The 13,897-nt window shown below is 38.4% G+C and overlaps 1 protein-coding gene across 1 annotated transcript; it reads right to left on the reverse strand.

Annotated features, from left to right (window-relative positions):
- Positions 1-3,294: 3,294 nt before the first annotated feature.
- On the reverse strand, positions 3,295-5,106 carry hoxb13a (homeobox B13a). Its single transcript, XM_010874653.4, has 2 exons — positions 4,425-5,106; positions 3,295-3,953 (listed from the first exon to the last, which is right to left on the reverse strand). Exons 1-2 carry the CDS (start codon positions 5,089-5,091, stop codon positions 3,706-3,708), a joined length of 915 nt encoding a protein of 304 aa, XP_010872955.1. The 5' UTR covers positions 5,092-5,106; the 3' UTR covers positions 3,295-3,705.
- Between the last annotated feature and the right edge of the window lie 8,791 nt (positions 5,107-13,897).

A 13,897-nucleotide genomic window follows, 5' to 3' on the forward strand; every position in this document is an offset into this window, starting at 1 on the left:
GGGAAAGAGGATAGTAAAAGGGGGTGGGTGAGTGTGGGTATGGGGGCGCTGGACGTGAACTTGAGAGAGACAAGTCTGGCATTCTTGTAATGAGGCATAGTTTTGAAAAGGCCAGCTGGAAGGATATCGACATGGATGTCGTCGTGTGACACTAAAGCCTCGCCTCTCCTGGTCTTGAATTAACCTACATTTTAATATTTTAACAGGCGTCATCGAAAGATGCAATAATTAACTGCCATTCCAATGAACTTAATAGAAATGTAGTTGTTCACACTCAGATGAAAATATCAGACTGAGCAGCAGAATGTCTCAAATATTAAGTAACTATAAATAACTACTGAGAATCTTTTAGTAAAGAAACCTTGTTTCAATGGACTAATAATTGTCACATTTAACGTTGGTTTACTTTCTAATCACAGTAAATCATTTTATTTTCAGTGACAATGCCGAAACTAAAACATATACCAAATACAGATGTTAGTTCTTACACGAACTGTTAACTTCCACAGTATACAAATAATCCTTGTCAAATCAATAAAATAAAATACAATAAAGAAGACCTAGCTATGATATTAAAAAATATAGGTCTCCCTCACAGGCTACATATGACCTGTTGGGCAGTATCTGTGAAATATCCCTAATCATATCAACACAAAACAATGTTTGCGCCATGTTTTAAATCGCCAATTTATTCAGATTTTGAATGACTGGCAGTTCCGGGGGAAAACAACGTTCTGACTGGTCTGGAGACTGAGTAGAGGATTGGGAACCACTGTGACAATAGCGATGTTACGTGTATAGGCCTACTTTAAGATTTGAGAATGTCACAAAGAAGACTTTCCACAGAAGCCAAAATGTTGTCACTAATCCGGAACTACAGACGATAAGGTAGGCTTTAAACGTGAACCTCGTCGAATGGAGTCTATAAAGGCCATATTAAATAGCTATGTGTGTGTTTGTGTGTGTATATATATATATATATAGGCTATATATAGGATATATATAGGCTATATATAGGATATATATATATATATATATATATATATATATATATATATATATATATATATATATATAGATGGATAGATAAATAGATAAATAGATAAATAGATAAATAGATAGATAGATAGATAGATAGATAGATAGATAGATAGATAGATAGATAGATAGATAGATAGATAGATAGGCTATGTATATGACAAATTGTACTGCTAAATGTTGAGCCTCTGGTATTTCAACTAAAGTAAAATGGCAGCGTTATTTTATAGGCCTTTTGCTGGTGGACAGCTACTTCCGTGCTTGATGCTCATATTGTACGTTTTCTAAAGGAGAAGCAACTACCATCACACCGCAATGTAAACACAGGGCAGACGGGCCGTTTGTTAGAATGCCTTTGTCAAGTTCAATGTTAACCAGTGGTGGAAGGAAAGCCATTCTATGTTTATGGCTTTGCACAGTTGGGCGAAAGACACGTCTAGCCTACACTTGGACTGAAAAGCAACACCGGGCACACCGTGGAAAACTTGACGGTGAAATTAGTACTTTCAAAATCACAATACATTGGCAACAAGACATGTTTATTCTGTAATAATAAAGTCTATTCACCAAATGTAATCAATACGATTTTTTTTCCATTTAAAAAAATGGATCTGAGATATTACTAATTTGGTGATTGTTGAGGTTTAGATTAACATAAATACTATATGTTACCTGGTGCTAAATGCGCCCCATACATTTGAGCATGTTATCCTGGTGTGTTGAGGCCAAACTAAAGTTTATCATGTAATTATTTAGTTATTTTTTGTAGTTTTTGTATGAATCCACGGTAAATGCAAATAGTCTGAAAATGAACACTGTTCGTTACATGCCAGTATTAGTGTTTCTTAGTGTTTTCTTAAATGTGTTTCATAAATGTCGCCCGGAATAATTTGTCCAACCGCAACACTGCGCAAAGGAATTGATATTTTCATATAAAAGCGTTTATGTTTCACTAACAAGATAAAAGCATGGCTGACTTCAAAACAGTGTGAGGCAGAAAGAAAGCAACAGGACTACGCAAAGGTGGTGATGTAAGCCTTTGAATAACGACGCACCTTTTACACCCTGACTAATCTAGACCGGCGTTAAGTGCATTATGCAGCCGGAGCGCTCCGTAGCTCTGCTCACTGTCCAACAATAAACGGTTAGGAACCGGACAGATACGTAAATCACGTCCCAAAAGACTATAAAACAGATTACAGCGCGTAAATCTGCTTAGCCGAACCCGCGAACATTCGGAGAATAATATTTCAGATGGTTAAGCATGGGTGAGGACCTCTTGTCGTGGAGACTGATTTCCAATTTCATGACGAGAGTCACACACGTAGTGTTGGCTTTGTTAGAAATTAATAACTGAGTGTAATTAGACGTAGGCCTACCTAACGCTTTACAACAACTCCTGAGTATGAATGATTGAGCATGAGATTTTTTTTGTTACTGATCTGGTGAGCCCAAGGTCAAGGTCAGGGATTGATTTAAGAAATCTCTCGTCGCGTTCTTCTTCTTGAACATCAAAACATTCACATATATACGAAATAAAACCTAAAAACCAACTCGGAGAATATGCAGTCTAACTAATTTATTGACCCTTTAAGTACATTTTACTTGTTTTATTTACATATATATGCTTACATCAATAACGCAAAATTACATAAATTTGCGTTATTTCGACTTGCATTTATTTATATCAGTGAATAATGAATAACAAAATCTAATAACAATTATTACTATTTTACTTAAACTTCTAAGAGTTTCCAGAGTATTAGCAATGAGAAAATCAATCGAATGATAACAAGGCTGACCAATTTCTATTTAATAATGCATATTCCTCATTGAAAGTATGGCCAATTTGTAAATGCATAATTCAGTTAAAATGAATAGTTAATTAATGAACATAGTTCATACCTGTATTTCAAACGGTTTTAATGTTACCAGAGCTCGCAAACCATATCCAAAGAGTTAAAGATCTAACGTATAGGGTTATCACTCCCAACTATTTAATCTCATAATCCCTTGATCTACTTCAGTCGATTCTATTGATAACAATAATGAGGTAAATTATAACTGGGATTTGAGTAAAAATATACAGGAGGGCAACTCTCCACCAACAGTGTACCAGGGACCTGGTCTCAGCTATCCCTTTTTAATATATTTTCAATCAAGGGATTCTGGAAGAAAACACATAGGCTCAGTATATAATACATATATTCCATACATTAAAATAAAATGTATACAATTTACGGGGATTAAACAATTTATTAAGCATTGCGCTATATTTTTATAAGTACTGTTTTACAAGCATTATAAACAGTATAGATTGGGAATATGATTGCATAATACGTTTCCTATTCTACTGCAGTAACAACATTGACATACCTAACAGGTAAATATATTGTAAAATACGTGTATAGCACGAGTTAAACAGACAGACTTTTGTGTTACGAATAAAGCAGGCAACTGTATGTACAGAACCCTAAAACATTGTCTTTAGAGAGCTTGGTTTTTAAGTTCTTATTTAACCAGATGAATTCACGATGAAATTGCGCAGGCAAAATAGCATACAGAATCCCAATCCAAAAATGACCACGTGGATGTTTTCTGTCCTCTTTCGTTCACACGCCAAAAAAAATCAATGTCCCTTGTCCAAATCGTCCAGCGCCGAGCGGGCTACGGCGCACTAGTCTTGACTTTAGCTACAAACTTCTTCTCTTTAACTCTCCTGTTTTGAAACCAGATCGTGATCTGCCTTTCCGACAAGTTGGTCACTGCTGAAATCTTTCTTCTCTTGTCTTTCGTGATGAATTTGTTGGCAGCGTACTCTTTTTCCAGTTCCTTTAGTTGCACCTTGGTGTACGGTATCCTTTTCTTTCTACCGCGACGAAAGGAGTTGCCGTCGTGTTGGTGGGCCACTACATCTGTAACGGACAACAAAGAGAAACTGAATTCTGGAGAACGTGTATTTAATCCGAATATAACTCAGTCCTTCTCAGCACAAGGAAAACCTCACGCTGTTTTATGAGAAACGACAGTGACTATCTGACTACACGTTGACGCATTAACACTATGATGATGTAGGCCTATTTATAATCTCCGAGAACGATTAATATGACAACAACCAAAATGGTCGCTGTAATATGAACTTGTGTGCCTATACCAAGATGCATATTCAAATACTATAATCTAAAGAAAAGCCGATTCAAGATCGTGGTGTTGCGTTGTGAATGGCTTGTGTGTAATGGCTTGTGGTGAATGCACCAAACCAAGGGTACTTACATTCCGCATTAAAGCATTAAAACAATAACGGATTTCAATTAACTAATATATCCAACCCAACCAATGTTTCCAATTACAAATGCGATGAGGCCGCGTAAGACAAGCGTTTTTACCTGCCAACGCAGATTTCCAAAGTTGTCCAGCTTGACTCTGGTCCTTGGAGCAGTACATCTGGCCGCCCCAGCCATTCGTAAGCGCCCACGGCTGATAGCTGTCCATCGGTAGCAGCGTATCATGACGGGGCTCTCCTGCCCCGAGAGTCTGCACGACCGACACATCCAAGTAGCTCGCCATGGACTGATAGGGGCTCGGGTAACCGTGGTAAAAAGCAAATTCTTTTGCCCGGCTCGGGTACTCTTCAGACGTGACCGGGGTGTCCATGTATTTTTCCGCAGAGTAGCTGAGTGCGCTGGGCTGTGTGCATGACTTCAGCGAACCCCGCCCCATTCTGCAGGGATAATAACCGTTGCCAAAATACCCGTAGGGTAAAGGAGCTGTGGAGGAGCCCTGAGGGACCGCGGGGCATGGTGTGCACTGTTTGCCTAGTTCTCCGGAGCTTGAGCCCGATACATCCACAGAGGAGTAGCCGGAGCTGTGCACCAAGCTAGATGGGTGACCCCCGAGAGCGGAATGGGCCATTAGATTCCTGCACTGGTTGGCTGCGAAATTGCCACTACCAACCAGACCCTCCATGTTCTTATTCAGCTCATCCAAGTTGTTTTCATACACAAACATAACCGTGTCCGCCCAGCGAGGATTCAGGACTAAGGAGGTGGTCATATCACGCTCACCATTCGGACGGAAAATTCTGTTACAAAGACCCAAGTCCACTGTAGGACACCCGGTTACATTCACTGCTGCATTGACGCAAGACATGGAATGGCACGTCTCCATTGGATGCAACGCTTACCACGTGATAAATTAAACGAACCCTTATCCGGAATGTCAGTCAAAGATATCTTTTTTATTGCTTTGGAAAAATGACACGAGATGCGTTTCAGCTTTTTTTGTGCAATTTTCGATTAAACATATGTTATGTTTCCTGCAGTTTCCTTAGACAGATTTCCGTAAAATAGCATTACGTTTCAATCTTAATGTAATTTACTTTAAAACATGATAAGGATCAACGCATTTGGGACATTAACTGTATTATAGACGTGAAGACTGGATAAACCTCGCCAAATATGCTTACGCTTTTCCAAAGGATCCAAAATAACAGTTATAGCCCCCTAAAAAAATAAAATAAAAAAAAGTATCTTAAAAATCAATAACTCTTAAAGTTAAATTAATGCAGAAGTTAGATTAAGTCCAACAAAAACGGCAAAGGGACCATTTAACTAACATGACATCTACTTAAATCGCAGCCAAATCAGGAAATTATGCACCTTCAAAATACGTAAAGTAAAAGTAAAAGCCTAGTTTTAATATAAGCTACTTAATAAAATAAAATAAAATATTGTTGACGACTGAATACAATCCGTTAAGCGTAACGTCGGGAAATAGTGATTTAAAATAAACATTCACTACAAAATAACTAATTTATCTTTTACCACACAACCGAACATATTATGTTACGACTTTTTCCTTTTTTGGTTCAGCTTTAATTAGACAATGTAAAATACTAAATATTTCCCAATGGTTATGGTCACATTTAAAGACTTGTAATAGTCCTTGCCAAATGCATGAAAAAAGTTTATCGTTGTCATAAAAGTATTAAAAATCATAACATGCAGGCCAATATAACACATTTTCAAAAAGTTTATTTATAAAATAACTGTGCTTTGGACATTTAAGAGTAATTTATGTGCGCTTTCAGAATATAATGTTCAACGTTCATGGCTAAAAATATTAGCAAAGAAAGTTAGAAATACATTTATAGATGTTATTTGTGGTTAAGACTTCTCAAATACGTCTGTAGTTCAAAGGCAATTTGTTGGGGTTTGAGGCACTTCAGGGTCATATTTAACGTGTAATTACAATTTCTGGGTTTAGCTGTAAAGGTATTCTACTAAAATGCGTATTTTCATTACTCAACAGTAAGCAAAAAGTAAACAGATAATGCAAAGGCGCATTATATAACAAACGAGTCAAACTTGCATGGTAAGATTTTGTTTTATATTTGGAGAAACAAAAGACAATGAACAAGAACATGTGAGGTCTTTCTCAAAGTTATCCCATGTTTACAAATTATGCGTTGAATGACTGATCGAATACCTATGTAAGTGATGTTTTATCTGAAATATAGCCGTGTATACTTCTTTCCCGCTCTAACTCAGCCATTTTGAACTAGGCCTGGTTTTATTGTTTCACGAAACCCAATGACAATCCTTGTTTCACTAAACCCAATTTCAATCTGCTTCGTGAATTGCTATCTCAGGTCGATGGGCATAATGAAATCTAAATTGTTTCTAAACTGTGCAGTTACACATCTGATATTCCAATTGATTACACATGTAACAGACTCATAGTGCCACAGATATGGACGATGTTGAAATCAATGGATGGAAAAGTTGAGACAATATAACTACGCTATATTAATATCCTCTAACAACGTTCATTATTTCTACTTCACGTTGAAATTATATTGGCATACTCTCCAACTTTCCAGCAAAAACAGCCTCCTCCTCCCCTTACTCAGTAGAGACAAACACACAAATACACACCACACAACCCCCAGACAGTCGTCTTTACATAGGGGTCAGTCTAGACCCTGAAGGTCAAGGCCAAGTTTAAAGTGAAGTCTGGCCCTCCCTGAAGGCTGTTCTGAATGCCTGCAGACCAGACAAGCCTTGTCACTCCCTTAGCAAATGCTCAAGTTCAAGGCTGCCTCTTTCACAAACAAACAAACACACCCACAAGGCGCACAGACAACACTTTTAATGAGCACCTTCTATTTCACAAATAAATACAGTCGACAGGGAATGTGACCGCTGTGTTTTAATGTAAAATATGCATACCAAATATAAAACGTTAATGTTAAACTTATGGAGAGAGTATTGCCTTCTATAAACGCGTAATAGTGCTTATGTATACCAGGACAAGATTCTCAATATGGTTAGTCTGTCTGCTCGTGCAAACGGCGTCCTGGCCACGCGCGGTTGCCCCCGGAGGTGCAAAGCCTCAGCCTGGTGGCACATGCTGTAGTTGCGCACTGGAGCTACTGTACCTTAAGCCTTACTGTCAAACTTGCAGCTCACTTTTGGTGTCTCATAACGCACGTTACGGTTCTCTATAAGAAAAGGAACGGCTTTCTCTTGCCCGAATTTAGGATAACTGAATGGTAAGTTTGGGCACAGATCTTTTAAGGGCAATGATTTTAACGATGCGTAACTGCAATCTGTAAGAGTTGTTTGCTGGATAGGCAATGCGTGTTGTGGTTGGGTGGATAATGTGCAGTGGTGCTGGGAAAAAAAATCGATATATCCAAATGACTTCATAACACCTATTCAAACGAAAAACTGGTATAGACAAAGCCACTAATATCTGGTGTATGATGCATTGGAATGCATTTCGAGGAAAATAATGAAGTCTACGTAATACGTTTTTCGCGTGGACCTATATAGACTATAGAGACAAACATATTTATAATCCTTCACCAAAAATGAATAAGATTCACCAGGTATTTAAAGTTAATGTATGGTAAAAACAAGGTAACATATCTGAGTGGATGTTAAGACCATTAGACTATCTACTTCAACCGTTCACACAACGTGAGAATGATAAGGCATTAAGTGCAAAGAAAGTCCGAGACATGCGTGTTTCCTTGCACTCTTCAGTTTTGCTACAATACATTAGGCCTATTCACAATAAATGTTCCATCCAAGATTGTTCAAACTACTGAATGTATTGATAAAACACAAATATGCCAATTAATCAACCTCAAATCTTTGCAAAGTTCTTGTCATTTCTCATTGTGCCTGTGAGCTCTTGGCAAAGATGAGTGCAGACATTGATGTTAATATAGGCTTTACATTTTGGCTCCAGAGCCATTTGGCTTGACTCCAATATATTTCCTAAAATCTAGTGTATGAAGATAACCTTTCCTCATTATGAATGTTTCCTAAAAACTTACAAACGCAACCCTTGCAATATATGTAAAATATATACATCCCGACATCAATTGGAAAACACGCCTCATTCGTTCCAAAAACGTTTTTTTTCTTCTCCAAATTGCTTGCTAACTAGACGTCAAAGCATCTTTTTGCAGTATCGGCTACCTCTAAAGCACCACTATATCCTGCAGGGAAAGGGTCTGATATATTTCCCTTGTTAAAAATAAAATGCAATTATCAAATATTTGTATATGTGTTACTGTCAATCGTTATATATACTATTGAATGAGGTGACTGCAGGCGATACAACCTGTGCACGTTACGGTCACCATATTCAGCTACCGCACAAGAACAAACCAAAACCATCCAAACACTACTCTGAACCTCCTATTGTTCATTGACAATATTGTGCTCCATTTCTAAATTCTGTCCATTCCTTTCAAACACTCAGTAAGTGATTTTGACAGCTGAGTAGAAAACAGAGACAAGGTGTAGCTGAAGACAGTCACCTTGCATGCTGAAAAAGCAGGCAGACAAAAAATGTAACCGTAACATATCTGCCAGTGACGTACAAAAATAAGGTTCATCACCATACCTGAATAATTGATTGATTATAAAAATAAATTATATTTTTATGCTTTTAGGCTAAAGACAAACTTGCACGCATCCTCAATAACTACGGCGAAAATACGTTGGGCTTAATTTTAAGTCTCAAAGAACTGTGCAAGAAGTTGGTCTTATTGGTCTTATTTAAAATACGGTATACTTAGACTACAGCTATGCACTCGGTTATAAAAAATATTATCATAGGCTACTTAATGATTGCTTTTAATAGGAATAAACACAACTTAAACCAGTTTTGCAATACCCTCAGAAACAATGTTAAGGAACATGTGATTCATTTATACATCATTTTCATAACTTCCGGCTACATTTGTTGCTCAGAATAATGCAATCTCAAATATTATCACCTCCTCTTGTGGCAATACATTTATCATTAGGTAGTATATTTAACCATTAAAACCACGTCGACAACCACCGCAAACTATTATCAGAGGAAACACCTCCAGCATCAACAGTATTGTCCACTAAGTTTAGCGACTGTTACACGTGTGGGAACAGTGTAAGGAACAAACTTCAATAAATAAACTGTTAGTCCTGTCGACAAGCAGCTTAACTAGTAGTCAATGATCTTCATCGCAATCATCGACAAGAAACCAATAAACAACAACTTACAGTGTCATCATCGCCACAATGTGTTAAAAAGAAGACTCAATCTAAGGTACATAATTACTGCTATTGAGCTTGTTAATTTGCGTGAGCAAACTTTGGCGGTCTGTGACCGCTAGTCGTGAAATATTAATGTAGTCCGATGGCCGGTTCATTCCAAATGTACTTTATGTCCTCCAGAATGCATTTAAAAAAAAAAAATAGTGTTAAACCATTTTAGTATGCGAGGTTGGCAATTGCGCGGTTTCATAAATGCCTCTAACTGCTTTCAAAGGCACTGCCATTAAATGACTGATATAACAGTAAACAAGTGCATGTTCTCTTTAGGCTGGGATTAATTAAAACCTGCCATAGCAACGGTTACGAACTTTATTTACAATACTCCCGTGCCCGCACACTTCTTATTCTGTAAAGTGAAAACAGAACTACAACCTATAGTCACCTTTAAAACGATTGGCACTTGATACCGATGAACACCACAGCCTGTTCAAACAACACAGGTACTGAGCGATACAGACACTATCCTACTAGTGACATATAGTAGGCCTACATTGAAGCAATGCAATCAACCAAAATAAAAATTTCTCAACTCGGAAATGCAGTGTCGAAATTATTGGCGTCCATTTCAATTAGGCCTACTTTGTGCGCCATCCCATTGCGAGGATAACGGCACTGAAACATTTCCAACATTTTTCGGTGAGACCGGAAAAAACGTACACCATTTCACAGAGAGTCTTTCCAATTCTTGAAAAACGTAAAAAAACAGACTGCTCTTTTCAATTCAAACAATAGGTTTTCAACAGTATTCAGAGACACGTTTTCGATTTGGCATCAAAGTGAGAACGCTGGAGCAGGAAAGAGCCTCATGATCTACTGTAGCATATGGTTGTGGATCTGATGTCATATGTCTGGCTGGTCGCACGACCCATTTTATGGTCAACCCATTATGAAAGTTTCTCAGTAGCTGGTTATTTTGGACAAAAAACAGGTTGCCTCTGCTAGGAAGCTGAAACTTGTTCGAAAGGGTATCTAACTACAGAATCAATGACCCCAAACACATGTTGATTTCGCACACTTTAATTTTGGTAGATTTCCTTGAACTATGAATAAGGTATAATTTATTCAGTGTGATGGAAAACGTAAAAATATAGTGCCTTCAGAAAGTATTTAGACCCCTTTACTTCCTCCAATTGTTTTTTGTTTTATGGACTACATTTCTAAATGACAAAATGGTATATTTTTCTCATCAAGCTACACATCCCATAATGACAAATGAAAAAAAATCTTACGTGTATACACTACCGTTCCAAAGTTTGGGGTCACTTAGAAATTTGTCTATTAAAATATCATCAAACTGATCAGAAATACAGTGTAGACGTTGTTGTAAGTGACTATTGTAGCTGGAAACGGATGATTTGTATTGAAATATCTACCAAGGCGTACAGAGGCCTATAATCAGCAACAATCCAATGGCATGTTATGTTTGCTTATCCAAGTTTATCATGTTAAAAAGCTAATTGATCATTATAAATCCCTTTTGAAATAATGTTAGCACAGCTGAAAGCTATTGTGCTGATTAAAGAAGCAATAAAATTGGACTTCTTTAGACTAGTTTAGTATCTGGAGCCTCAGCAATTGTGCTTTTGATTACAGGCTCAAAAAGGCCAGAAACAAAGTTTCTTCCATTTGTCAGTCTATTATTGTTGTGAGAAATGAAGGCAAGAAATTGCCAAGAAACTGGTGTGTACTACTCCCTTCAAGGAACAGCACAAACTGACTCTAACCAGAATATAAAGAGGAATTTGAGGCCCTAGTGCACAACTGAGCAAGAGGACAAACACATTAGTTTGTAGTTTGAGAAACAGATGCCTCACAGGTCCTCAACTGGCAGCTTCATTAAATCATACCCTCAAAAAACAGTCTCAATGTCAACAGAGAAGAGGCGACTCCGGGATGAGTTACAAAGGAAATGCCATAGCTCAAACTGGCTAATAAAAAGAAAGGATTAAAACAGGTAAATGATCACGGACACTGGACAGAGAAAGATTGGAAAAAAGTGTCATGGACAGATTAATCTAAGTTTGAGGTGTTCAAATCACAAAGAAGAACATTTGTGGAATTCAGACAAAATGAAAAGATGCTGGAAGAGTCCTTGATGCCACCTATCAAGCATGGTAGAGGTACTGTGATGGTCTGGGGGTGCTTTGGTGGTGGTGAAATCAGAGATTTGTACAGGGGAAAAAAGACATCTTGAGGAAAGCTATCCATTCTGCAACACCACACCATACCCTGTGGGTGATGCTTGATTGGAGCCAATGTCTTCCTACAACAGGATAATGACCCAAAGCCCACCTCCAAACTATGCAACTATTTAGGGAAGAAGTAGTCAGCAGGCCAGCACAGTCACCACATTTCAACCCTATTGGGGGAGCAGCTTGACCATACTGTATAGTGTGTAAGAAGTGTACATCAAGCCAATCCAAAGTATTGGAGGTGCTTCAAGAAGCATTGGGTGAAATCTCAAAAACATATTGACAACTTGATTGCCAAAGGTCTGCAAGGCTGTAATTGTTGCAAATGGAAGAATAAATTATGAAAGCAAAGTTAGAAGAATACAATGTATATTTCAATTAAAAAAAATAATTTCTAACCTTGTCAATGACTATATTTAATGTATGTTTTCATGGATAACAAGAACATTTCTAAGTGACCCCAAACTTTTGAAAGGTAGTGTACAGTGGGGAGAACAAGTATTTGATACACTGCCGATTTTACAGGTTTTCCTACTTACAAAGCATGTAGAGGTCTGTAATTGTTATCATATGTACACTTCAACTGTGAGAGACGGAAAATAAAACAAAAATCCAGAATATCACATTGTATGATTTTTAAATAATTAATTTGCATTTTATTGCATGACATAAGTATTTGATCACCTACCAACCTGTAAGAATTCCGGCTCTCACAGACCTGTTAGTTTTTCTTTAAGAAGCCCTCCTGTTCTCCACTCATTACCTGTATTAACTGCACCTGTTTGAACTCGTTACCAGTATAAAAGACACCTGTCCACACACTCAATCAAACAGACTCCAACCTCTCCACAATGGCCAAGACCAGAGAGCTGTGTAAGGACATCAGGGATAAAATTGTAGACCTGCACAAGGCTGGGATGGGCTACAGGACAATAGGCAAGCAGCTTGGTGAGAAGGCAACAACTGTTGGCGCAATTATTAGAAAATGGAAAAAAGTTCAAGATGACGGTCAATCTCCCTCGGTCTGGGGCTCCATGCAAGATCTCACCTCGTGGGGCATCAATGATCATGAGGAAGGTGAGGGATCAGCCCAGAACTACACAGCAGGACCTGGTCAATGACCTGAAGAGAGCTGGAACCACATTCTCAAAGAAAACCATTAGTAACACACTACGCCGTCATGGATTAAAATCCTGCAGCGCACGCAAGGTCCCCCTGCTCAAGCCAGTGCATGTCCAGGCCCGTCTGAAGTTTGCCAATGACCATCTGGATGATCCAGAGGAGGAATGGGAGAAGGTCATGTGGTCTGATGAGACAAAAATAGAGCTTTTTGGTCTAAACTCCACTCCCCATGTTTGGAGGAAGAAGAAGGATGAGTACAACCCCAAGAACACCATCCCAACTGTGAAGCATGGAGGTGGAAACATAATTCTTTGGGGATGCTTTTCTGCAAAGGGGACAGGACGACTGCACCGTATTGCGGGGAGGATGGATGGGGCCATATATCCCGAGGTCTTGGCCAACAACATCCTTCTCTCAGTAAAAGCATTGAAGATGGGTGGTGGCTGGGTCTGCGAGCATGACTACAACCCAAAACACACAGCCAGGGCAACTAAGGAGTGGCTCCGTAAGAAGCATCTCAAGGTCCTGGAGTGGCCTAGCCAGTCACCAGACCTGAACCCAATAGAAAATCTTTGGAGGGAGCTGAATTTCCGTATTGCCCAGCGACAACGCCGAAACTTAAAGGATCTGGAGAAGGTCTGTATGGAGGAGTGGGCCAAAATCCCTGCTGCAGTGTGTGCAAACCTGGTGAAGAACTACAGGAAACATATGATCTCTGTAATTGCAAACAAAGGTTTCTGTACCAAATATTAAATATCAAATACTTATGTCATGCAATAAAATTAGTTACTTAAAAATCATACAATGTGAATTTCTGGATTTATTTTTTAGATTCCGTCATTCACAGTTGAAGAGTACATATGATACAAATTAAAGACTTTTACATGCTTTGTAAGTGGGAAAACCTGCAATATCGGCAGTGTATCAAAT

The sequence above is a fragment of the Esox lucius genome, chromosome 11 (genome assembly GCF_011004845.1).
Source record: "Esox lucius isolate fEsoLuc1 chromosome 11, fEsoLuc1.pri, whole genome shotgun sequence".
NCBI classification, from domain to species: domain Eukaryota; kingdom Metazoa; phylum Chordata; class Actinopteri; order Esociformes; family Esocidae; genus Esox; species Esox lucius.

Excerpts from the sequence above, each read along its gene's own strand:
- hoxb13a (XM_010874653.4), bottom strand. The coding sequence starts at position 5,091 with ATGACCACCTCCTTAGTCCTGAATCCTCGCTGGGCGGACACGGTTATG. Across the intron at positions 3,954-4,424 it reads TTGGAAATCTGCGTTGGCAG|ATGTAGTGGCCCACCAACAC; the intron begins GTAAAAACGCTT and ends TGTCCGTTACAG.